At 44.7% G+C, this 26,222-nt stretch overlaps 2 protein-coding genes across 7 annotated transcripts in view; both read left to right on the forward strand.

The window, feature by feature from the left end:
* evi5b (ecotropic viral integration site 5b) overlaps positions 1 to 17,614 on the forward strand; it is a 28,396-nt gene extending 10,782 nt beyond the window's left edge. For 2 of the 6 annotated variants that reach the window (XM_030372134.1, XM_030372135.1), the window contains 15 exons: positions 552 to 626; positions 802 to 927; positions 1,157 to 1,300; positions 1,987 to 2,076; positions 2,201 to 2,298; positions 2,475 to 2,535; positions 2,666 to 2,719; positions 3,767 to 3,799; positions 4,287 to 4,439; positions 5,788 to 5,919; positions 6,422 to 6,721; positions 8,521 to 8,667; positions 9,616 to 9,711; positions 12,897 to 12,992; positions 15,960 to 16,253. In XM_030372134.1, coding sequence (XP_030227994.1) covers positions 552 to 626; positions 802 to 927; positions 1,157 to 1,300; positions 1,987 to 2,076; positions 2,201 to 2,298; positions 2,475 to 2,535; positions 2,666 to 2,719; positions 3,767 to 3,799; positions 4,287 to 4,439; positions 5,788 to 5,919; positions 6,422 to 6,721; positions 8,521 to 8,667; positions 9,616 to 9,711; positions 12,897 to 12,992; positions 15,960 to 16,253 — 1,899 coding nt within the window. Of the gene's footprint in view, positions 1 to 551; positions 627 to 801; positions 928 to 1,156; positions 1,301 to 1,986; positions 2,077 to 2,200; positions 2,299 to 2,474; positions 2,536 to 2,665; positions 2,720 to 3,766; positions 3,800 to 4,286; positions 4,440 to 5,787; positions 5,920 to 6,421; positions 6,722 to 8,520; positions 8,668 to 9,615; positions 9,712 to 12,896; positions 12,993 to 15,959 lie in introns of all 6 variants that reach the window. The other 4 variants (XM_030372136.1, XM_030372138.1, XM_030372137.1 and 1 more) reach the window with 3 other exon arrangements.
* Positions 17,615 to 18,621: 1,007 nt separating this feature from the next.
* gfi1ab (growth factor independent 1A transcription repressor b) lies at positions 18,622 to 24,147 on the forward strand. Its single transcript, XM_030372140.1, has 6 exons — positions 18,622 to 19,482; positions 20,035 to 20,214; positions 20,443 to 20,834; positions 20,967 to 21,104; positions 21,233 to 21,398; positions 21,524 to 24,147. Exons 1-6 carry the CDS (start codon positions 19,374 to 19,376, stop codon positions 21,700 to 21,702), a joined length of 1,164 nt encoding a protein of 387 aa, XP_030228000.1. The 5' UTR covers positions 18,622 to 19,373; the 3' UTR covers positions 21,703 to 24,147.
* Positions 24,148 to 26,222: the final 2,075 nt, after the last annotated feature.

A 26,222-nucleotide genomic window follows, 5' to 3' on the forward strand; every position in this document is an offset into this window, starting at 1 on the left:
GAAATGCCTCAATAACTGGTCCTTAACCGGTTCATTTATCCCTGACTAGACACATGGCCTCTTAGAGGTTGGGTAACAAGAGAGGGGATTGGGGTTGTTGGAAAGTCTTTTGTTGTGTTATGGGGACTAGGCACCAGATTGGATGCAGGTCCTTGTTCTGTAATGCTGTGCGTCATTGCTGAGCTCTAAGTGAATCAATCTTGGATCCAGTCCCTGCGCTGTGATGCCATTTGTCATTACTGGTTTCGTAACAGACTGTACTCCATCTTGGATCCAGACCATGTGTGTGGTTGCCTTGTGTCCTTGACTGAGCTCTAATTCGAACGGACCCCATCTTGGATCCAGATCCTGTGCCGTGTGGCCGCGTGTCATCACGGAGCTCCACGGACACTGGACTCCATCTTGGGTCCACACCATTTGTTGTGTTTCAGCACGTCATCACTGAGCCCAACATATACTGGACTCCATTATTGGATCAGGGGCCTGTGCTGCGGCGCAGTGCGTTCTTCCTGAAGTGTGTTTTAATCCAACATGCTGTGCTGTGTTTACAGGCCTACTCGCTGGTGGACCGCGAGGTGGGCTACTGTCAGGGCAGCGCCTTCATTGTGGGACTGCTGCTCATGCAGGTAACACACACACACACACACACACACACACACACACACACACACACACACACACACACACACACACACACACACACACAGAAAAAATATTCCAATAGTATTAGCATGATTGATTGTTTCATGTGGTTTCTTTTTGGTGGTTTATTTAGTGTTTCTATTTGTTGCTAATGTGTAGATGCCAGAAGAGGAGGCGTTCTGCGTCTTTGTTAAGCTGATGCAGGACTACAGGCTAAGGGAGCTTTTCAAGCCTACCATGGCCGAGCTGGGGCTCTGCATGTATCAGTTTGAATCTATGATCCAGGTAGGCGTTGGTAGATAGTAGAAAATCCAGTTCCATGTATTCCGGTTCCAAAACGTGTTGGCAATTGGATGTTACGGTTGTATTTAATCCTTTAAAACTGCATTTTTTTCATTCTTTTGAATCACTTGGAATAATAAGGTCCATCTATGCCTCTGCCTCTATAGTCAATGGAGGGACTTTGAGCCATTTGGACTGGCAGTTTGTTCATGCTTTCTTTGGTCCTCCCCAGGAGCACCTCCCTGAGCTCCATATCCACTTCCAGGCCCAGAGTTTCCACACCTCCATGTACGCGTCCTCCTGGTTCCTCACCATCTTCCTCACCAACTTCCCACTGCCCGTCGCCACCAGGATCTTCGACATCTTCATGTGCGAGGTCTGTTGTTCTGTCCGCCTCTACGGACATAACTGATAACGTCTCCAATGAGTAATGGGTGGATCTTGATGACAAACTGGTCTGGTTGCATTACCTGTTGAACTCCCAGTACTAGTTTTGGGCGGCAATAGCTTTTTGGCTGGTAGCCGCAGGGTTGCTAGTTCTAACCCTGGCTCCTCCTAGCTTAGTGTCGAGGTGTCCCTGAGCAAGGCACCTAACCCTTACTGCTCCTGACGGGCTGGCTGACGCCACCGTCGGTGTGTGAATGTGTGCATGAAGGGGGGAGCATTGTTAGGCAGCATTGTAAAGCGCTTTGGGTGGCCACTGGTTACAAAAAAGCATAACATAAATGCAGTCCATTTACCATTTCTATTTAATTAACAAAGCGGGACAAAGATACACTAGTCAATGAAATGCTGATCAGTAGGTTTCTTATTGCCCGATTTGTATGCATGAAGAACCAAATATACTACTGTGGGCTAGAGGTTCTGCTGTACAACATATTGAATTTCCCTGAACACTGGACAGAAACTACTGTAAAGACCCATTAGCACCACCTGCTGGCTTAAACAAATTCTTTATTCAAAACCCAAGTCCTTTATATTGCATGTATGTTTTGCTAATCCCGGTGTATTCTAGACCCGTTTCCTCTGATGCTGAACTGCGCTGCTTGTCTCTCCCACCAGGGTCTGGAGATTGTGTTTCGTGTGGGATTAGCTATTCTCCAGATGAACCATGCAGAACTCATACAGCTAGACATGGAGGGAATGCTCCAGGTACAACGCCTGCCTTCTACTCTATTGTGATTCCATTTGACATTTGATTGTATTCATCCGACATCGACGAGTGTTGCTGTGCTCTGCTGGTTCACGACTCTCTGGTATGTTCTCTCCTCTGAAGCACTTTCAGAGGGTCATACCTCACCAGCTGGACAGCGGCCCTGATAAGGTCATCCAGGCTGCCTACCAAGTCAAGTACAATGCTAAGAAGATGAAGAAGTAAGCCCAATTAAAACCTTTTAAACTACAACAAAGGTCTAATCCTACTTTGGGAACACAGTCAGTTCATTCACCCCGGGCACCATCTGCCATCTGTTTCGTGAAAGATACCGTCTGATTTGCCTAATGCTCAATTTGGTATCATATAGAAACGTTCTGGCCATCTGTGTTTTCAGGTTAGAGAAGGAGTACACTACCATCAAAACTAAAGAAATGGAAGAACAGGTTGAAATAAAGGTATGTTTGTAGGTTCTGCAGGTGTGGGAAGTCCATCGGATTTCACAGGTGTGTGAAGGTGTGTTTAAACGTTGTGTTCCTGAGACGTGGAAAGGTACCGAAACCTTGTGTTCTTGGTGTGACTTTCCAGAGACTGCGGACAGAGAACAGACTCCTGAAGCAGAGGATTGACACTCTGGAGAAAGTAAGTACATCCACTGGTTCCCTGACAGCCCTGCCGTACCCACGACTGAATGAGCTGCTGCTATGGACATCTGTGAACATACCATCCACATTCATCCTAACCCTTTACATGAATGCACCCCATATGCATCATGCATTAACCGTTATGCATTAACCGTTATGCATTAACCGTTATGCCTTAACCGTCCAAACGGGACATGAGGTCTTTTACTAACTGTGGGATGTGCTCGTCAAAGTGTTCCGGCTACAAGTCCAACATGGTGCGGTGGAGAGTCTGTGTGTTGTGGCCACTAAGCAGGGAAAAAGCTTTGGGGATGCGAGTGCTTGGTGCGGCTTCAGACACTTCCCGCCGGGGAACGGTCTGTGTAATCCCCCCTGGATGCTGCTAACTCAACCTGCCTGGATGGGGCTGCCGTGGGGCTTGTTCAGGAAGTGAAAGGGCTGAATTCGCTTTGAGAGGATGATTCCGGAGCACTGCATGCACCGGTGCTACGTCCGCATGGTCATGCGTCCTCACCTGCCTGGCTTAGCCACTGTGCATGAGGTGGTTCTTCGGGGGAGCAAGGATGTCCTCCAAGACGGATGTTGAAACGTGTCTGACGGCGACGGGCCTGTTTGTGGCACAATGGCTGCTCTCCGGAGCCAAAGCATCCCTTCTCACTAACGTCCGACGGTTTAATGTGAAGGTCTTGAGAGATTACTAAAAGAGCATGACTAATAAACTTGATGATGTAACGCTGGTATCAGACGGTATCAGACAAAACCCTTCTCTTTGCTGTAGTGTGCTTTGCCTGCCTCCACTTCTCACTGCCATCCCCACTGCCAATTTCATGCCTTCTCATCAGCCCGCTCTCACTCTTTCATCAAACTCCATGTTCTTTTTCTCCCCGTCAAACTATGAGTGTGTTTGGAGGTGAATGTGGATGAGGGGAAAAAAGGAACATAATGTTTTGTTACCTGAGCACTTGTGTGTTTCTTCTGTGTTGTGTTTTAAACTGCCATCTGGATTCTGTCTCTCGTGTCTCTTGTTCGTGTTCCTGTTTTGTAGGAAAGTGCTTCCTTGGCAGATAGGTTGATCCAGGTATATTCTCTATTGTATCTCTCTCTCTGTTCTTCCCCTCCCCTCCCCACACCTATATTGCACCTTTCTCTCTTTTCCTACACAATCTCTTAATTATTGCATGCTTTGTATTATTTCTCCTCTTTAATGGCAAAAAACTGCTGATCACCGATTGCGAAATAGATGACCATGATGTAAAGAAATAGAAAAATTAAAGCAAATCAGATTGTTACGTTATGGCGTATTCAGTAAATGCATGTGACTCTGGATTACTGCATGTTTAAAATACCAAAACACAAACAAGGAATTAAACCACCCAAATCCGTCAATGAAATAACGAAAAAAAAGAAAGAAAAGACAATGAGCATGTGCACAAACTCTAGCGCCCCTTCTTCTGGTTTTGTTTTTTAATTTGACCGAAATTGCTCCATCCGCTCGGCTCCATTTCCCATCATGCCCTGCTCCCCGCGAACCACGCCCCTCCATCACGGCGGTTCACGTCCAAAAGGGACAAGTGACTCGAGCGCAGGAGGCGGAGGAGAACTACCTGGTGAAGAGGGAGCTGTCCACTGTCAAGCAGCACACTGAGGAGCTCTCTGTTCAGCTGGAGCAGGCCTCCAATGCCATCCTGCACCTGCAGCAGACCCAGCAGCCCCGAGCGGTAAGGAGGGCCCCAGGTCCACCCAGCCACACCCCGGGGGCCCCCACACTAAGGGGCCCAAAGGAAAAACGGCTCTCTTGTGTCCCTCCTCTCTCTGTTTGCTGGGGGGACCGCACCAGCGACCGTGATTGTAGTTTGTTTTGTGTTGAGCCAGTGAACCAGTTCGCTAGAGGGATAGATTATATACTGTGTATGGTGTGTATGGTTTGTGGTGTTGCGTTTGCAAATTTGATGATGGTGATCAAATCTGTCTCAATACATGGATCTCAAATCAACATGTAATTGTGCGTTTGGTCAGCATTCCCAGAGGGATTACCTTGTGTGTTGAGGTGGCGCTCTGTTAAGACCTATAATCATTAAGGTCAATGGATCACGGGACTACATCATAAATAGTTTTCACCTTCCTCCTCGCTCCCTCTCTCTCTCTCCACCAACGGAGAAGCCAAACTGGCTGCCTAGCAACAGTCTCCTAGCAGTGGAATGTGTGGATCCATTGCAAAGCGGAGCCAAAGCGCTATGACGTTATGCATAGTTATACTATACATAATGATGTTAAGCACATGTTTTGCATTCATGACCTAAAATTGGGACACGCTGTTCCACACTTAACCCGCCGCTCCAGGTGTGTGCTGGAGAAACATGCCGTCTGAGAGGGTTAACGCTTTGAGCACTCTGCTGGTGAGCTTCTCTCGGCTGGTCTGGTGAATTATTGATGGACAGATTCATGATGCTAATGTGTTCACTCAATACGGCACTTCACATAATTTGCTGCACAATGTCCTGACATGAAAGAGTCATCTGAATGGAGGGTGTCAATTTTTGGGCTTCGGTGTGCATCCATAATTTCAAGGAGTTTGCTGTGCCGAAACATCCATGTTGGGAATGTCCATATGCTTGCATTCATATTTTGTGAGTTGTTTCTACGTAACGCAGTGTATAATAGAGTAGCCCTACCGGTAACGACGTCCCAAGTTGTGGTAAAGTTATACTTTAGTGAGTTTACTGCCATTTACAAGGTAACATAACATTTGCACTGGGTCTTCTCTGATGTACACATCTATGAACAAATGCTGCATTGCTCACATCATAGCCCGAAAGTCAGACTACAGTGAGGAGAAAAAGAATATAATTCTAAGCAATACTACTATTTCCTCCTGGTAATTGTTTTTCTCTCAATAAAAAAAGCATTACTTTTTGTTTACCAAAATGAAAGAGCATTGAACAACCAGATCAAATTATCCGATAGTGTTGACGGAATTAGTGGTTTTCAATCAATAAGCCATCAGCCAGTTCCTGACGGTCTGTCCATGAAGAAGCCTTAACGCTGGTCCTGTGGTCTGTGTTGTAGAAGGTGCACGCGCGCTACTCTGAGGACTCCGTCCTCCAGCTGGAGAGAGAGCTTGTCCAGGCCAGACTGAAGGAGGCCGAGTCCCAGTGTGCCCTCAAAGAGATGCAGGACAAGATCCTGGACATGGAGAGGGTGAGTGCTCTGATCCTGCACATCAGCTGTTTACATTATTCAACCCTCAACTGTTTCCATCGTCGCAACACAACTACCCAATCAAATCTAAGAGCAGGAGTGGAGTGTCACTCCTGGTCCTGTGGAAGGATGGTAGGGTGGGATGTAGGCTTTAGATTAGTGATAGAGGCCGTAGTACAGAATGCCCCAATGATGTTGGCCATAATATTTTTTGGTTTGATGCTGTGGACTCTTGGAAATCATAAACAAACACTAGGCTGGTTATGAAAGATTACCAACCAGATCTAGTTTCCTAGTCTGACAAATAAACAAACTGAAAACAAACTACGGCTCGAACGCTAGTAGTTTGTTTTCAGTTAGCTTATTTGTTGTGATAACCCTAACCCTTTAATAGTTTCCCTGCCGAGCCCTCTGGCTGGGACCTGAGTTTTCGCACCCATATTGCCATTGAAAACACTCCCGGTCTGACCGGTTTCCCCCCCCCCCCCCCCTCGCCCCACAGAGGAACACGTCCCTGCCGGACGACACCAACGTGGCGCGGCTGCAGGAGGAGCTGATCGGGTCGAAGCTCCGGGAGGCGGAGGCCCTGACCGGCCTGAAGGAGCTCCGGCAGCAGGTCCGCGACCTGGAGGACCACTGGCAGCGCCACCTGGCCCGCACCACGGGCCGCTGGAAGGACGCGCCCCGGAAGAACGCGCTCAGCGAGCTCCAGGACGAGCTGATGAGCGTGAGGCTGCGCGAGGCCGAGGCGCAGGCCGAGCTCCGGGAGACCCGGCAGAGGATGATGGAGCTGGAGACGCAGGTACACTGCTCGGGGACGGGCGCCGTCGCCGCCACGCTTTTCTTCAGGTTTTATTGAACCTTTATTTAACCAGGTAAAAGTCTCCATTGAGATTCAAATCTCAAGAGACCTAGCCAAGAGGGCAGCATACACAACAGACAATACATTGTTTCAAACAAACAAAACACGCAATTTACACACAATTAAAAGTCTGGTTAGGAATTCAAGTGAGGAATTATACACAGCTACAATATCCAATATTTCCATATAATAAGTAATTCAGTAAAGAGCCAAAGGCAACAAAAGAGATCAGTTCTGATAGTTTTCAGTATTTCTGCAGGGTGTTCCAAACAGATGGGGAAGCATCTATGCTACGACGCTACCATCGCCAAGCCAGTGTTGCTGTATGTGTCTGTGTAATTTTGCAAGCAATACAGCATATGAGGGTGGGACAATGTACCATGGATGTGATTTGATAATATAGGATTTGATAATTCATGGTTGCAGTCTCTCCTGCTACTTAAAATAAATTCTCTTATCGGCTGAACCATTAAACAAAGTATATATATTGAAGATGTGAATGTCTAACATCAACATCGGTATTGATGTAAAATCAGCAACAAACAATGAATTAATTTCTTTCTGGAATATATTAGATCACATGAGTGTAGACCAGGAGTTGGCAACCCTAGGCACGCGTGCCACCACTGGCACGGGGCAGCATAATCATAGGCACACTTGAAAAAATAAACAATAATAATTAATAAATGATATCATTATTATTTACTTATAATAATATTATAATAAATTATTATTTTCCCTTTATTCTGTTTTGGGCATTTTGGGAGGGGAGGAGCCCCTTTTATATATTAGGTAAAAACATCTAATTAACCGAAATTGAGTGATAGGTTATACAATTAAGAACAAACAACGGGGGGCCTCTTCATAACTAATTTACATCTTTTTTAATTCAATAATGTATTTTTATTTTTTTATTTTTTACAAACCTTAATTTTTGGTGCCCCATCAGGTACTTGGTGCCCTACACACTCTGCGTACTCTGCGTATAGGGAGCGGCGGGCCTGTTACTACCGATTTTTTTTTTGCAATTTATTCTGTTTTGGGCATTTCCTCCCAGTGCAAATAGGTTTCTATTAGTTACAGAAAGCAGTGTTCTGAAATGGGGTCAATTAATAGTTTTTAAAGCTATGTTGTGAGTAATAGAGAAGAAAATATATAAATATTGTTGCAAGTGGCCTGTATGCAGTGCCTTCACATGGTATTGCAAAGCTGTACATGTCTTAAAGATATTAATGTGGATGGTTCCAACATTCTCATATAATCTCGTTTTTTACATTTCTCACAGTGCAAATAGGTTTTTGAGTGAGTTTCTGAAAATGGTGTTTTAAGATGGGACATATGTAATTATAATTTGTTAGCCCATGTTGCAAATATTACAACCAAAAAACGTTAAAATGTTAATGCATGATTGTGGACTATATGGAAATAGTACAATTCCAGGTCTTCTGGATATGTTTTTGGTCGCTGTGTCATAATTCAGCTTAATTTTTAATATATTGTTGCTTAAGGCACACTAATTAACGAGAAAATGTCAAACTGGCACTGCATGTTGAAAAGGTTGTTGCCTTCTGTCAAGAGATAACTTGGATAGAGGATGGATGAATCGAATATACATGTTGCATCTTCACAAAACCACCACTAGGGGGCTCCAGCGTTCTTTAACGTTCCAGTTATATTTTCAAGCAGAGCAAAACGCCATTGAGCTGTACCTTAAAGCTCCCTCTCCTTTCCCCTTTCAGAGCCAAATCCACAGCAACCAGCTACGGCGAGCGGAACAAGAGGGGCGGGCCTTACAGGACCGTGTTCAGACCCTGACCACCCAGAATAAAGACCTCACTGGGCAGCTGCAGGAGATCAAACGCAAGCAGGCAGAGATCCAGTGCAAGGTACCTACGGACCTGACAGAGAAGACCCGCAATGGTCTATCATACCATCCAATGTTACGGTCTAACTATAAGCTGTAAATGGTTATTAACATTTAGCCTTAATTGTGTATGATAATGGTGCAATTTATCATTATCACCAGATGGTAAGTCTGGTTGAAAAAATCAGTTTTGGTTAAACTGCTGCGCCCTGATAAGGTGGATATCCAGTCTCTGGAGGAAGCAGTTTTTTTGTGCTTTTTGGTTTCTGCTAAGATACTATCTTAACACTGATGTTGTTCAACTGCTCTTCCGCAACGCTGAGCACTAAAACTCTCACACACACACACACACACACACACACACACACACACACACACACACACACACACAGGGTAATACACGCGTGCAAGCAGATAATTTTTATTCTGTTTTGGAGATTTTATTTGATGAGCTCTCTGATTTGATATCACACGGCAAGTTTAAAATTCCCCAAATATTTACCAAGCAGATAGCTCCGGGGCATTCCCCTTTTACATAAAACTAAACAGCAAGGTGTCACGTCTAGCCTCGACGATGGCCGGTTTGGATGGATAGTTATGTGTGCCCATGTCTTCAAAAACATCCGACACAGTTAACTCAAAAGGGATGTTTAGGGGGCCAGTGTCTAAATGTAAACAACCGTGATTTGGTTGAGGTCGTTTTGTATAGAATTAGTCAATGTTTCAGTGATTTCGTTTTCTATTTAGATTGGTTTGAGTTGATGTTCGATTGGTGATTTCCGTTTTTTGAGGTTTGATTGGTGCTGGAGTTTTTTGAGGTTTGATAGGTGCTTGAGTTTTTTGAGATTTGAATGGTGCTAGAGTATTTTTAGGTTTTGATTGGTGATTGAGTATTTTGAGGTTTGATCGCTGCTGGAGTATTTTGAGGTTTGATTGGTGCTGGAGTATTTTCTTGTTGTCCTCTGCACAGAGTAAGGAGGAGGTGATGGCGGTCCGACTGCGAGAGGCTGACAACATCGCAGCCATGGCGGAGCTGCAGCAACATATCTCTGAGCTTGAGATCCAGGTAACCTTTCAAACCCCAAAAACCCCAACATCACTCTACAGCCCCAAAGTTGAGTGTGCTTCCTACTTCCTACAACACAAGCACAATGATGAATAATAGGTATCATGCACAGCAAGAATTTTTAAAGATTGTAGTAATGTTTTTTGCACCATAATCCAAAAGGCTCACCCTGCCCCTCCTTTATAGCCTGCTGTGAATCTCAAATGTATCGTCAGGCACCAGTTGACACCAGTATTTACACCCAGGCAACTGTTGCACCGCTTGTAATGAGGGATAGCCAAGTGTACACAAGCCTGCTTTATTAACACCCAAGCTGAAACAAATAATACTCGCACAACAAAGACCTTTTTCCGAATAAAGAATAAGTGATGTCGGTTTGATGTCAATTCCTGAAGGCTGGTATATTGACCTAGAAGAAGCAACCAATCATTTTCCGGCTAGAAAACCTGAAACTTTCTTTAAAATAATACATAAGTTCATCCATTTGTAAAATGTGTCTTTAAATTGTATAACCCCATGCTCATTATATTAACATGACATTAAGAGATTGATGATAAGTCAATACGTTTTCATTTTTGTCTTCATGCCTTTAACAAAACATTAGTCGAGTAACATAAGGAATAGAAAATAAAGGTAATACAGTTAGATTGTGGAAGGTTTAGTCCAACTCGGAACATCACAATCAGAAAGAATACTTTGTTGTTCTATTTCAGCTTTTGAGAATGTGTGCATGTAGGTGTGGAGGTGTGAAGGCCTGTGTGTAGGTGTGGATGTGTGCTTGCACGTGGGGGTCTGTCTGTAGGTGTGTATGTGCATTCATGTGTATAGGTGTGGATGTATACATGCACCCGTTTAGCTGTGAGTGTTTGCATGTAGGTTTGTGTGTGTGTGTGTGTGTGTGACGTGTGCTCATGTGGGTAGGTTGATATAATAACTTCTTACTCAGTCTATCCATGACACCCTGTACATGTTTTTGATCTGGAGTAAAGATAAAACGCCTACCAAAAGAAATCCCCTGCTCGTCTCTCGTGTCGAAATAAACAATCAACAGCGTGTGGTCTGTGGTTTGGTTACCTGGTTCTAGCCTTAACAACAAACCCACACGACCACCACCGTGTTCTGTGGATCTGAATGAGTAAGACATTACATCCCTAATAATAACAGAGAAATTATTCCCCGTTATTGTGTCGTGGCTGTATTTGCATGTTGGTATGCATCCTATACTGAACCACCAACCAACCAACCCGCCTGCACACACAGCCTCACCCACACTAGCACAGACTCACCTCAACACTCACCTCAACAATGGCAGTGTGCACACATGCATAAGAGAACGTTGAGGGTGGTATTGCTGGTGGTACTGAGGTGAGACTGTCTGTGGTTTGGTTACCCTATCGTCCCTATTGTGGCTGAACCCTGTGCTTTAACACCAACACTCTTCTCAAAGAATGTGCCTACCCAAGGCTTTAGCTGCACACTGCTAACCGCCCGTGATTTGGAGCTAGTAGTAACAGTTTGCTGTGAGATGTGTTGTTTTGACATACTTTGTGATTACATTTAAGCGCATGGCATGGCAGACCTTGTTGGCTAGGGTAGCTTTAAAGTTGTTTCTATTTGATGCCGTGTGCATGATAGTAATGCACAGCAGCGACAGTGTTTGTCTGTCTCTCAGCACATGCTTGATGTCGCTCTGTCCACGAAAGTTTCCAATATGTTGCAACATGACCTGTGCTGGAAATAAGATGTTGTGTTTCATAGGGGTACAGTGTATGCAAGAGCGATGGAGGGTATTTTTAAAGGGGTACGGAGTAGGAGTGTTGGTTGAAAGGAGCAGGGGGGGGAAGGTGTATCTGCTGCGCTGCCTGCGAGGGACCTAAAACGCTGCTATCTCTACTCTACGCTGAAAACCACTTCCTCCCTGCCACAGAGACGGTGAACTCTCAAGTTGACATGCATGATTTAGTTGAGGTTTCTGTGACCCTCTCACAGATTTAGACTTCACTTTTCAGCCTGTGAGGGATATGGTGATATCCTGCATTTGATACCTTTTTCCTAGCATGGCGCTCTTGTTAGAACAGCTGCAAAAAAATCATGCAAACACACAAACTTTTAAAACGTGACATCCAATCTAAGTGTTTGGTAAGCCAAGGTTTCTTAGTTTTTTCTCCTCATTATACTTTTTATTGGAACTCTGTGAATCCGATTGGTTTCTTATGGTTAATTAATAGTGTTTTGTGTTGTGAGTGTCCAGAAATAAAGATTAGGATTGAGGCCCAGCAGTTCCCTGTTTGTGGCGAGGAAGTCATCACTTAGAGACGTTTGGAGATCCTGCCAGCAGTCTGACACCTGCCGATTCACATAGCTGAGTACAAGGAAGTCTTATTAACTGCCTGGCCCCTTATCGTTCCTGTTTTGGAGGGAGGAAACCTCAAAAGCAACGCAGATGCTTGGAATAACACAACCTGTTTGGATTCCTGCTCTTCAAAAAACCGCTATCGATAAATGACAGGCTCAACCCCCATCTTCACCGCAGGGATCGAGAAAAAAAGCATCTTTATTTTTGGGTTGTTAATGGCAGAGTGTAGAATTGTGTGGACTTGTGTCTGGCTGAACGCCACACCCCTGCAGAAAGGCTGGCCATGGCTTCCCCGGTGGTGAGCATGGGCTAAAGCACACTCTCTCTCTGGCCTCTGCTATTAAGCCGCAGGTTCTAGAACGTGATTTGAGGTTTAAAGTTAGTTGTTGGCCTCCAACGCCAGCAGATGTCTTCGCTGAGACGTGACATGCGTGGCGTTTAACCGTCAGGCTGTCAGCCTCTTCCCCAGGGCCCCGGGAGGAAACCAAACACAAACGACTCCCATCCAGAAGCACGGGGGCCCCACTGAAATGTCAGCCATTGGAGAGGGGTCTGTCCTGGCCTTCTCTGCCTGCTTCCATCACAGCCTTGTGAACGACAATCTTGCCCCCATGCAGGCCACAGATTATTGGCAGAACTTGAAAACACCAGGTGTCTCGTAGAGCGGATATGTTGTTGCGCTTCATCTCCTAGGAGACCTCAGCCCCTTCTCTATTGGTTGGATGGTGTGTTTTTTTGGGGCGGGCCGAACCGCTTCTAAGCAACGGTGTTGTTGTATTTTGTGCTTAGCGATGCTATTATTAGGTATTTGTTGTTTATCTCTTTTCAGAAGGAGGAGGGGAAGGTGCAAGGCCAGCTGAACCACACAGACTCCAGGCAGTACATCCGAGACCTCAAAGACCAGATCGCAGAGCTCAAACATGAGGTGAGAACCACCGTTGTAGCTCTCTGGTGACAAAAACATACCGTTGGTGTTGTTCACCAAGGGATGATTGCGTTCGATCTCCTCCCCTTTTTTGCAGATGTTTCAATGTTTTGGGAGCTAGGGCTAGCTAATGAGTCAACAATACAAATAAGTAATAAGTGACCATTTAAAATAACTGATTACCACGATTTAACAATGTTATTGATACCGTTTGTGATTTCCCAAAGTATCAACATATCTAGTATAATTACCCAATTAACGATAAATTCTATGACGTCCCCAAGATGGGATGGTAAATATGTCCCAGTTGCTCTGATGAGATTTATTTTCCGCCGCGTCAGATCAGGTTAGAGAAGTGTAAACTACACCTATCGCCTTCCTGCTGCGGGCCGCTGGGTTCACCCCGTAGAGGAGAAGGTTTAAAAGGTGAAAACACTAGCTTGAAGGCTTGCGGTTAGTCATGTGCACTACATCATACCGTGCACTTTTCTGCAGCCGAGCCTTTTCCTTCCCCCCCCCCAACACCTACTGGTCAGCTTGTGTGTGCACCGGCATGCATGTGTGCACACTTTGGGTCCATAAGCTAGGGGTGTGAGTGTGTGTGTGTGTGTGTGTGTGTGTGTGTGTGTGTGTGTGTGTGTGTGTGTGTGTGGCGCTTGTTATGCACATAATGTGTGTGTCATGATGATTTAAGTGTTTGTGGTGAGGGGGTGCAAAAAGTGAAGGAAATGTTGTTTTTTTTCTGCCTATTTCTTTTAAAACACACACTCTCGTCTCTGCGGGAAATGTTTATTACCATAATCTAAGTCACAATATGCTGTGTTAAAGGTGAAATTATTGTGACGGGCAGATCTTGTGATTAGAGTGTATTAATACCCAAAGGTATATGCTGGTGTTGTAGCAGCCACAGTGGACAGAACATTGCAGATAATGGAAAAATATGATGCAATAAACACAGATAAGATCTTTGCTCTCTGACCGGACTAATCTTAACAAGAGTAGTCAGATGTAGGCTTCTCTAAACTTTCCATCTGAACATCTCTTTCCATACATGTCTGACATGGCAGGCTCTTCCAGGTAAGTTGTTGCCTGGTTACAGGTCACCATGTATCCCCCCCCCCCCTCCCATCACCAGGTTAAATCCCCCATCTGTTTAAACCAGAGTACCCCCTTTTGAAGGAGAATAGTGCCATTACGTCTGCATGGACTCCACATCATTATAACCTCTCATATCGGAATGAGGTTGTATTGCATGTTCCTGACAGTGGCTCCTTTCCCCTAGTGTCGACTGCTCGTCCAATGTGATGGACACTCAGCGTGTTTTTGCATGGGGAGTGTGCATCCACAACAAACATGTCAGCCACGGTAGACGCTCTGGCACAATATAAGGGTGTTTTATGTAATGATTATGATTATGTTCCAATATCTAATACAGTTCATAAGTAACTGTTGGACACTGTCAGAGTTGCTGTCGAATATGTTTTTTACTAGTAACCAAACACGTAAGAGTCAGACCACAGGCATCACACACATCACCCTGGTAATGTTTCATACCATATTAAAAGCACCAGATGTAACCAATCAGAAACAGCACCTGTTCCACCAGAAAAGGCGGTAGAAGACTGTGGGCCCTATTTTAACGGTCTGAAACGCAAGTGAGAAGCGCCCAGCGCAAGTAGCTTTTTGGGCGGTTCTACGGTGATGTCGCTAGTTTACCGGCGCGAAAAATGACTCTTGCGCCCCGCGCATATCTAAAAAGGGTTGGTCTGAAGTAGCCTCATTACCCGTATGTGTGGTTTGGGCGTAACGTGCAATAAACCAATGAGAGTGCCAGCTCCCATCCCCTTTAAGAGCCATGAGCGCATTTGAATCTGACGAGTTGATATTTTGACAGCGCTTCTGCAGTCTCTGATGAGACAGATGCACATGAATTCCAAACTTCAAATGGCTCAGTTTATGGCCAAATAATATTGCCTAATTCACACAGGGAGTAAGGTTTTCTTCCACAACTTCAGAAATACTGAGTTCTCAAATAAATTTCGGCAAAGAAAATGTATATGATATAACATATGATATGCGGTAACTGTGGTTCTATTTAATGGTTATACGCAATACATTATAAACATCGTTTCTTATCAGTATTGTATGCATTATCGTTAACGACTTGTGTTCCTAATATGCATGTTTCCCCCCGTTAATATACATTGCCATGGGCTATTATGCGTTACGTGTTTAGTTTGCGTGTGTTTAAACAGATGGACGCACACACGCGCGCATTCATTCATTCGTTTTAACAATCAATCGCGGTAAAACAATGTTTTCTCACGATCAAATACTCATCAATCCTAAAAGTTATGGGCATGTACACCATGTCTGTGTCAAGAAAATATGTGTTTGCTGTACGGTGTTTGCAGATGCATTGATTTAAAAGTACAACTTATTACCGCTGTATCAGCTGTTCTTTCCCATATAATTTACCAAGAATGTGTGGCTACTGGCTAGGTACATGAGAGAAGCAAAGTGTATGCGCGAGGTGCACAAGCAACATTATGCATGCGCCCTTAAAATAGCATCTGAACAACGCGCCACTGACTTTAAACCAGGTATTTTCTGGTTTGTGGCGCAAGTGGTTTCTGAAACGGCAAGATGGCACCAGGGAACGTTTGCGCCAGAACACGCCTCGTCCTTTCGCCGAGCCGCCCCTTGGGGCGCAAGATCATTCCCTAATTTACCGACCCGTGGCGCAGGAGGGAAAAGAACGTTCTGCGCCAGTTGCAAACTAGCAACGACACATGCGCCAGTGATTAAGTCAATTGCGCCGGATGCAAGATAGGGCCCTGTATTTCTTAGTGACAGATTTCAGTGGGCAGTCTTGGGGCTCCTCAGCTGCGAACTATTAAGTGTATTGTCGGCAGTGTGCCGTATAAAGTTTGCTGCTATCATAACGGTGTCATACCGCCTGTGCAGGTCTGCTGTTTGAAAGCCCAGCGGAGCTCGTCCGGCCAGCCCTCCTATGACGGCATCCATATCGTCAACCACTACACGGGCGGCAGCGGCGTGGGCGAGCCCTACCACTCGTCGGACGAGGACAGCGCCAAGGGGGCCGTCCTGGCGGGCGGCGGGCTGGGGGGCATTGGCCCCGGCCGCATCCGACTCCACCCCAACCTGGACGACACGGACAGCGACGGCGAGGATGACGGGGAGACCCTCCGCCTCTCACTGCCCTCCAGTGCCCCCCCCCACAAGTCCACCGCCGTCTGACCCCCTCTGATTGGCTGCTTCCGACCCTGAGCCAGTGATGGAATGCGTTGACATTTCGTGTTGTGCGACAGACACTCGTAGCGTTTGTTTTGTTTTTCTTTAACACCTGGCGGGGCGGCGGAGATACAGCCAATGGGAACCATGTTTAGATCAACTAACCGCCCTCTGCAGGGTCACATGACCACTGCGGCTGGACCTATCAGAGCTTGGGGAAGCAGCAAAGGACAAGCACTCTACCCACCCCCCCCCCCCCTGTGCCTTTGCAATGCAATCATGAACACTTTATGACACTTCACCAAATGGGCTTTTATTTTGAAATGTTTTTTAAAAAACAAAGCATTAAATCAGCGCTGTTAATTAGGTGTCACGTGCAGGTCTAGGCTTGGGGCCTTTGCTTAAAACCACATGCTTTCCATTACACTTGGGCCCAATCCCATTTCTACCCCTTACGCCTTCCCCTTACCCCTTCCCCTTACCCCTTCCCCTTACCCTTACCCCTTCAAAACAAGGGGGAGGGGGAAGGGGTAAGGGGTAGAAATGGGATTGGGCCTTGGTCTAGCAGGAGGTGAGGTCAATCGCGTAAACTTGTATATCTCTGTATATATGTATATTATGTTTGTCTTTGTTTGTTTTGGTCTTCATTCGAAACTTGAAAGTATGTATCTAACATGTAGAATGTGTTGACAGATCAGATGAAAGGGAATTTGAACTCTATATATTGCAATCATTCCCCCTACCTTTCCCACTTGAATCCAGCCCTCTCTAAAGATTATTGGAGACCCAGTCAATGGGGAGTGGATTGATTCGCCCATCATTAAAACATGTCCCAGTTATTTTGTTTGAGCATGTTACTAATTAAAAATAAGTCCTACTGCAGTAAAAAAGAAAAGAAAAAAAAGAGGCTGGTTTTGAAGTACTGTTACTGTTAGATTGAAAGAATTATGGAAACCAGTTCAGTTTGACATGAATGTCTGGCTATTCAAGGGAAAGTTTATACTGAAAGTGAAAATCATAACGTATGATGATGACACGTATTATGATACGATCTATGACTATTCAATTAAATTGGATATTTTCTCAACTTTTTGACCGTTTTGTTTTGTGTGTGTTTATCAATGCCTATCCACCCTATAAACATGAAGGTACGAATTTATACCAGTAAAGGCCAAGCCCCATTTCAAAAGAGACCTATTATTTTGATGGAAAGTTTAACTGATCAATGCCAATGATTTCCCTATGTTGGGGTTTGTTAAGGAGGCATTTGTTGAATTGTGCGCAAACATTAACACTAAACCAGACCGCACACTCTGCAAGGTGAGATTGTTGTGTGCGATGAATTTTTAATAAAATGTTTGATAAAGGTTTTGCCTCATTTTCATACCGGTATTGCATTTGGACTGACATCCAATGGCATGGTGCGATGCCTGCATTTAAACAATCTTTATCTTACCAAATTGACAAAATGGTCACCAACTAACCAATTTCATAATCCCATTGAAACTGACACTCATTTTAGAACGTAGGAACGTTCTAAAATGATCTCTTTGGGTGTATTGTTTTATTCACCCGTCAACACGAGTGATGCAATTAGGAGCGCTTCTGTTTCTGTAAAGCCCCTCCTCACAAATTATGGTTACTGTGATTGTCGTGTTCAGGAAGTTAGTTCTTGAGGTGTTAAAAGGCGATTCTGTCTTTCTCATTTATTTTGGCAAACAAAAAGTTATATTGGATCATTACCAGTGTTACATTGAGCATCTGTTGTTGGATTAATAACTCTAAAGGCACATATAGGCTAGCCTTGCCTATACGCTGCATCGTCATCGTCGTTGCATATTTAAAATAATTTTCGTGAAATAATAGGCCTACCCATTAGAGCCCTTAAAAATAGCCTGATAAATGCAATATTTCGATTTATTTTTATTATCTTTGGGCGCGTATTTGGGTGCTGCAATAAACTACTATAATAGGTGTAGGCCTACCTTATATATTCATGGGTCTTCATTGTGCCTTACTTGGGCTATTAGAGCTTAACCTATAATTGTAAATAAAAACAACAAATAATAAACAAAAAATGATAAATAATAAACTACACTGCGTTTTAAGAACAAAAAAGGCCTGAAGCCTATCCTTATAGCTTTCAAAAAAATATGTAGGCCTACATATTGTGAATCATCCGACAAGTCTTAAACGAGTCTTATGGAAGATAAGTGTCGGGACGCATTGGCCGCATGGTGCGTCGGACGGAACCCGGCGTGATGTTATGAATGATGTGAATAGTTTATCGGAGGCGGTCCGGACGGCGCCCCCGCGGCGCCGGGGTATCTAGGCGCGGCTGTGATTTCCTGCCTCGCTGGGAGATAGACCGTGGGTGACTTTAGTGAAGTCCTGGTTCTGGTCGTGCGCTGGACCGCTTGCGTGTCCGAGGTAGCAGGCCGTAGTAGAAGGATCACGAGTTTAGGAGTTAATTTTTTCATGTCCATCTCGCCGTTATCACTGAAACGCCCGTTGTTTTATGCAGAAAAAAAGGATAAAGAGGTGTCTAATACTCTAGGCCTAAGTAGGCCTACTGATCTCCGGTAACGACCAATGAATTATAAACATAGCCTATTGTAGCGTCTATGAAGGAACCGAAGCGCATTTCTATTATTAGCCGAATGATATGCGCTTTACTTCTCTAAATCCTTCGACGGCATTGAGTGCTGAATGACTTAAACACACATGGACGCTTTGCCTCACGTTTCTCCCCGTGTTCCCAGTGCCTCCAGATTGGGTAACGGCGTGATAGCGCGGCGTGTCACTTATCCTGATTGCAACTCCCCGTGGAGACGCACCGCGCTGTGCGGGATCACTCCTCCGCACGACGCACCAAGGACACGCGGGAGGCGGTCTGCGTGCTGAAACTCCAAAGGCACCTGTCCCCCCTCACCACACACCTGGTCGGACGACACACGTCTCTGCGCATGCTCCGTTTGCGGTGCAATCTTTTAAAGCAATTGAAACCGCGGTACAAACCAGAGGAGTTGGACTCTTTTCAGACTCACTGCAGCATCGCACAGAGGAGCCCCTGATTGCTCCGGATTATCACAGATTTGTTTTCTAAAAGGCCGTCTGCTGGAGAAGATGCCTAGGTCTTTCCTGGTGAAGAGCAAGCGGGCCCACAGCTACCACCAACCGCGTACCGTGGAGGACTACAGCCGGCTGGATACCATACTGGCGCAGATATGTTCAGGTAAACATCCACTACAATTCATATTGCGCATAGTCAATGATGCCTTGTTTAATATAGTATGTGACCTATTTACACGATAGAAAACCACTTATTATTGACGTTATTTCATTGCATTACAATTATTTTGCTGACGCTTTTGAAAAAGCGTGTGGACAAAGCATCAGCAACGTAAGTTCATTCAACGTGAACGTGCAATAATAATTAAAGGACATCAATTAATCAAATAAGCAAAGTGTTTTATGAGACCATCAAATCATCATCATCGAATGATGATGATTTGAACACAATGTCTGTTATAGGCCTATAGGCAAACTGTTATTGGTATAGGGTCATTATTCAATCAGCCAAATGCTTATAGTTTTAAGATTGTATTATTTTTCCTTGGCCTAGTATTATTATACTATTAACAATTGTTCTAATGTAATTCATTTAACGAATAGCTCCAGTTGTTTAAATAGCAACAACCGGTGTAATGATATTTATAGAATATGTTGACATAGCCTATCAAATGAATAACGTGGTTCACACGTTTTGTTCTTTATTTTTGTATAGAAGCAGACACGATCCCAGAAGACTCGATGGACCCGTACGGCCTTTCTCTGGGGTCTCACCCGGCTGATAAAGGGAGTTATTTCCCCGTCAAGTCCCCCGGGAGGAGCGGGGAGGACAGCGTGTGTCAATCCCCGGACTACGAGGACTTCTGGCGCCTTCCCTCCGCGTCTCTGTCCCCAGGTAAGACCCGGGTCTGCTTCACTTGGCCTGATATGTTCGTTTACTGACATAATGACATGTTTTATTATAATATAATATTCTCCATACGTTGAAGGCAATCGGATTTGAAGATAAATGACCATAGCTTTCTTTGATTTGATTATTATTGATGATTTGAATTTGATTAAAAAACATGTGGGGCGGTGACGTATTAACTGTTTACGCAGCTTTGTCTCTGCATCCCTTCAGTGAACTCGGAGAAATCCCTGTCGCCTTTGGTGGATGAGACCCAGCCCTTCGTGGTGCCCTTCAGGCCATACGCCTGGAACAGCTACTCGGGGTCGGACCTCAGGCACCTGGTGCAGCAGAGCTTCCAGCACCACGACGCGGACTTGGACCAAAGCGCGTGTCTTTCCTTTAACGAGGACAGCGCCAACAAGGCTGCTCTCTTCGCGGAGAGGACGGGAGAGAAGGACTACGGCGACTACAGGCCCACCAATGGTGGGTTCAACCGAGCCCCGGTGTTCTTCCCCGACGAGGTCCTCCACGGACCCTCCCACGACCACCTGAAGACCCCGTCCGAGTTGCTCTGTTCGCGGCTCATCCACAACGGCACGTACAAGTGCGTCAAATGCAGCAAGGTAATGTCAAATTGTATGGAGGGCTGCTCCTCTTTTTTTAGATTTGCCTTTGAGATTTCGAGTGTCTCTGATTCAAAACTTGGGGATTTTTTTTTCTAATGCCGCTTCTTGTCTCTTTTTTATTTTCTAAAGGTGTTTTCAACCCCGCACGGTCTGGAGGTCCACGTCCGGAGGTCTCACAGCGGGACGCGGCCGTACGCGTGTGACAACTGCGGCAAGACTTTCGGACACGCAGTGAGCCTCGAACAACACAAAGCGGTGCACTCACAGGTAGGCTATACATCCATTGACAATGTAATAGGCCCTATACTGTAACGCCCGACTGCATGCATTATACATGAATTATATACATTTGAATTAAGACATCAGTCCTGATGGTTCTTGCTCTCCGATTCCAGGAAAGAAGCTTTGACTGCAAAATCTGCAGTAAAAGTTTCAAGCGGTCTTCGACACTATCCACGCACCTCCTGATCCACTCGGACACGCGGCCCTACCCCTGCCAGTACTGCGGAAAGAGGTTCCACCAGAAATCCGACATGAAGAAGCACACCTTCATCCACACAGGCAAGGCCGCTATACACTTTGTATCCTACCCAAACGGTGTGCGTAAAGAGGCCTAGACGCGTTTGTGCATTAATTGTAAGAAAGTGGAGGATTTTTAATGATTTTTTTTAATTTCCTTTTTCCAGGGGAGAAGCCGCATAAATGCCAAGTGTGCGGGAAAGCTTTCAGCCAGAGTTCCAACCTCATAACGCACAGCCGGAAACACACGGGATTCAAACCATTCGGATGCGACCTCTGCGGCAAGGGCTTCCAGCGCAAGGTGGACCTGAGGCGGCACAAAGAGACGCAGCACGGCCTCAAATGAACTCTTCCCACAACAAAAACTTTATAACGAGAACATTCAGAAACACTAAACTAGAATATGTTGGCCTATACCACAGAGAACCAGTGATAAGCTATGGAAATCAGGCTTCGAGGATGCGGTTGTGTCAATGACGTTTCAAAGCTGGTTTGAATTCCCTTGGGTGGATCTGAACCCAAAATATTGACACTCCTGCTCCCAATCGGTGCTCCAGCAAGAGGAGCTCACGGAAATCTGCGCCTCTCCAAAGAGCGGTATTTGTTGTCAGTGGAGAGTAATGCGGGCAAAACAAGACACACGACTGTGTGATTTAATACACATAAGGGTGACTCATTTAACAATGCTGTTTCCATTTTTGCACATTGTGTTGTTGAAAAATATTCCCATAGCCTATAGGCCTGCTATTTACGTGGTATAGCCTAAGATGCCAGCTGGTTTGAATTAAATTAAATATTACAATAAAACAAATTATACATTTTCTATTTAAATATCATTAGCCATGGGACAAAAATAATTAGGCTACAATGTATCCCTATTATTGTCCTTATTATTGCCAATAGCCAAAATACATCCGACCTCACGTGGTCCGTGCATTTCATATGTAATGCAATTAGGCCTTTAGAACTCGTTTGATTTTATTTAGGCTAGATGATTTTATAAGAAACGTCATTTTTGGTTTTAACTTTCTTACAGACATTTTTTATCAATAACTGATAGACAGCAACACGGTTTGGGATCAGTGTCCGGGCATTGCACTTTGAGTGCCGTGTCAAAGTGCAAAGTCATGTGTAATAGCCGGGAGTCGCTTTCGCCGTTGGCTATTTGTGTGCAAAACGCCGGGAGACCAGAGAGTGAAGTGAAGTCTCCAGAAAGGTCTTGTCTCTGGGCGAGGAAGAGTGCGGTCGGACGTCCGTCTATAATTAATCAGACAAGGTTCTTCAGCCGAGAAGGAGGACTCGTTTTCTGTTATTTAACATTAATGGCGACCCAATGCAAGATTCGTTCTTAAATCTATTAGAAATCAGATTATCTCAATGTTAAAAATAAGTAGGATGTCCCCATATGTATTTTTATTGGTAGGCCTATTTTTTAGAGTGCGGTCATTCGGAGATAAAGCAACAACACAAACATCAACGTATAGGCTTTAACACCGGATTGGGGTTGGATATAATTCTTTGGATTCAGTAAATCCCTCATAAAATGAGCAGAGCAAGCATAAACGGGCCAGTCCAACTTCACGGGTTGTAAAGGGAGATTTCTGCCGCAAAGAAAAAATCAAATTATTACAGTAGCCGTGACATAACTCGTCATAGGCTATACTAATTTCCAAATTTCTTTGACGACATGTGGGTGTTCGTGTGTGAATGTGGTCACCTATCTTGCTTTTGCTACTTTAAAGAGGAAGGTGGCCTATCCTAACTTATGTCAAGTGTCTCGTTTTATCTAACACGCAAAGAAAAAAATCTGAATAATAGTTCTAAATAAAAAAATACAATTAAATCAACTGGTCCGCCCCACTTTGGCTACGTCGAGTAGCGGGTCTGAAGAAGCGCATTCAGCCCATTGTATTGGTGGCTCAACTTGTCTGAGCAGCATTTCGTTTTTCGCAAGGTGTTTTAAGGAACTGTTTGTATTGGCTCGTCCTTTGTTTTTACGTCAAACACCGTCCCTGCAGCGTGACCCCCCCCCCCCCCCCCCCCTCAACCAGATGCTTTTATTTGTTGTTGTTTTTTACCGTGCAATTATTTCCTCAAATTTAGATCAAATCTATTCATTCCTATAGCCTACCTTCGGTTCAGGGAGGGAGGGGGGGGGGGCGCACTGCCTTTATGTTGGATGTTTATGTCACTGCGCGAGACAAATCCCGGAAAAGCAACCGGTCAAATGTCAGCTGCACCTGCTGGATCGAAGCTGTGTTAGCAGGAAATACAGTAGGCCTATGCAATCATCATTTCGTGTTGACGACAATGAATTTAAATTGATCACAAAGTGCAACTGCGGGCTGTTTGCAACCCCCGCAACCAATTCCATTTGAGCTGGCTCTTATTTATAAAAGGATGGAGAATGAAGTTAGCTATTCTCGACATTGATTGAAATCAGTGACTCACGAGGATTTTTTATGCGTCAGTTCCCCCAAAGAAATCTTGCAACATCCTGGCCTCCGAAAAAAAATGAATATTTTATACCCCAAGCCGGAAAGACAAAGGGTAAGAAAAGGGCCTCATAATTTAACCGAGAGATAAAAGCTGAAGCCACAAACCCGCAGCACTGCAATTCGAAATGACATTCGTTTTTTACCGAGCAATAAAAACTCTTCTTCATATTCCTATTGTCTGCACTGTTAGCTAAACGACTAAACTAATGATAACCTGATGCAACTATTCAAAAAAGTCTCACACTGTTATTTTCGGCCTGCATGATCCTCTGAATAAAGACGGTCGGTCCTATTTTATGCGTTGCGTGTTCTCCATTTGAAACCTCAAATCCATGACGCTTCAAATATGTTTACTCTAGATTCTCGCCTTATATAGGGCTATTTGCTCGGTATTTCGAGGCCTACGTTTTGCTTTGTTAATGGGCTAAATCAGGCTTCACTCACTGTAAAGCCTACAATGTTAGCACATATTTAAATAACCATGTGGATATATTCGAAGTATTAGCATATTAGTTGCCTACGTTATCAAAAAGCCCATTGCATGCTATGATTCCCTAAAATAAGCTTTTCAAGATAAATCTCGGCGGTGCGCCTTCCAGCCCAATGTTCACATGAGCCATTAGGCCCTGCTTGATTTGAGTGTGGCCGTGGAGTTGTGAAGCATTACTCCACTGCCCAAAGGCATATGAAATATGAATAGAAACTGGCTCAATCGATTCGTGTGGGTGAGTAATCAGAGCATTGCAGTCTCGATCTCAAATCCAAATCCAAGCCTAGGCCACTGCTTCACCCCATGAGAGAAACGCGCGCCTTTCTCCAGACACGCGTTTAGCCGCAGCCTGTGAGTGAATTAAGTTTTCCTGACATATCTGGCATAGTTATGTAATTAAATTGGACTTCCACGTTTAGTGGTTTTGGATCGTTTATTATTAATCAGAAATAATATGAATTATGAAGCACATATTTTAGAGGCAGACTTAGATGAAGTTCTTTGCATCTTCAAGAACTTTAGCAAAGACCCGATTTGTAGGCTATTAAATGTCTATTGGTGTATTGAGTTTCATATTGTTCTTACAAGACACAGGATTGTGACCTTTTTTTTTTTAAAGACAGTCCATAGAAAATAGACGCATAGGCCTACTATAATTCCGTCACCAATGTTAACAGTAGGCTATGTGACAAGACCAAAGGCCAACTTTTTTTTTTTGCAAAAGCAACCAGAAGCAAAATCAACAAAACGATTAAACCTGATAAATCTCATCTATGCCTCGCTTGCCAATAGTGAATAGATGCAACCGCCACTGTCAACACCATCTCCATGCCAAGGGCTCCAGGACTCAGGGCGTCTGGTGAGAAAAGATGGGCATGATAAGGGTAGAACGGTGGGGATTATTGTCTTGGAGCTGGAGGGCATTGTGTACGGTCATAATAGTGCAGCGGTTGCTCTTAGTGCTGTTCAGCAGATTTCACACAGGTCTGGCAGGTTGGGCAGAGGCCACCACTCAAAGCACTCTCACAGATTTCCATCGCAAAGCTGATTTAAATCTGCCATGATGAGGATTGAGGTGCGAGAATGGGACGGATGGAGTACTACAGGTGATGTATCAAAGTGTGTCGGTTAAAAACAAACAAACATTATTTTACACGTTAACACCTTTTCCTTGACTTGTGTATACATTAAAGAGATCAACGATAGCTAAAGTGATAGAGAAACAAGGGAGATGGAGTGAGAAGTTTGCTCCACACCTGTCCTTTTCCCGGTGGCCAGGTAGGGTGGCTGGCCTCCGTGCGCCCGCCACAGCAGCAGTAGCTCGTGTAGGACAGGGCTCTTTTGTTGCAAGCCCTTATTCATTATTCACCTGATCTGAAAAATAGACTCCACGCTAACCGCACAGCTGTCATCGGGCAGCAAGGCATCGCCACAAATTATTAATGACGCTGGCAAAGAAAGGAGAATGGGAGAAAAATAATAACAGGAGACGCCGGCAAAGCAGGTGACAGGCTGCGAGTGCCCTGTCACCCTCTCCTGCTAGCTGGTTTCCTCACTTGGCTGGCAGCGGCTGCAGACTTTTAGCCCCGCAGGAAAACTGTTAGCCACACACAGTCGTGGCACACGTGTACCAGCGATGTGTGCAGGCTTCCTAATACTTTTTTTTTTTTTTTCACAATTGAGCTTTGCTTCTCTAAGATGACCTTAACCATCCAACCTCACTCCAAATATAAGCATTCATTAACGTTTTTGGAATATATAGTGGTAATGTTATGCTAATTACCAAATCCAAATGATTATTGTTCTCAAGCAACACAATTATGGAGTATTCTATTAATATTAGTATTGCTCAGGATAACCCCAGATGAGTTCTATAGT

Source organism: Gadus morhua, chromosome 12 (genome assembly GCF_902167405.1).
Source record: "Gadus morhua chromosome 12, gadMor3.0, whole genome shotgun sequence".
NCBI lineage: Eukaryota > Metazoa > Chordata > Actinopteri > Gadiformes > Gadidae > Gadus > Gadus morhua.

Bases quoted from the DNA above. Each gene is read 5' to 3' on its own strand.
- gfi1ab (XM_030372140.1), top strand. From the start codon at position 19,374: ATGCCTAGGTCTTTCCTGGTGAAGAGCAAGCGGGCCCACAGCTACCAC. The intron at 19,483-20,034 runs GTAAACATCCAC...ATTTTTGTATAG, and splicing joins ACTGGCGCAGATATGTTCAG to AAGCAGACACGATCCCAGAA. The intron at 21,105-21,232 runs GTAGGCTATACA...CTCCGATTCCAG, and splicing joins ACAAAGCGGTGCACTCACAG to GAAAGAAGCTTTGACTGCAA.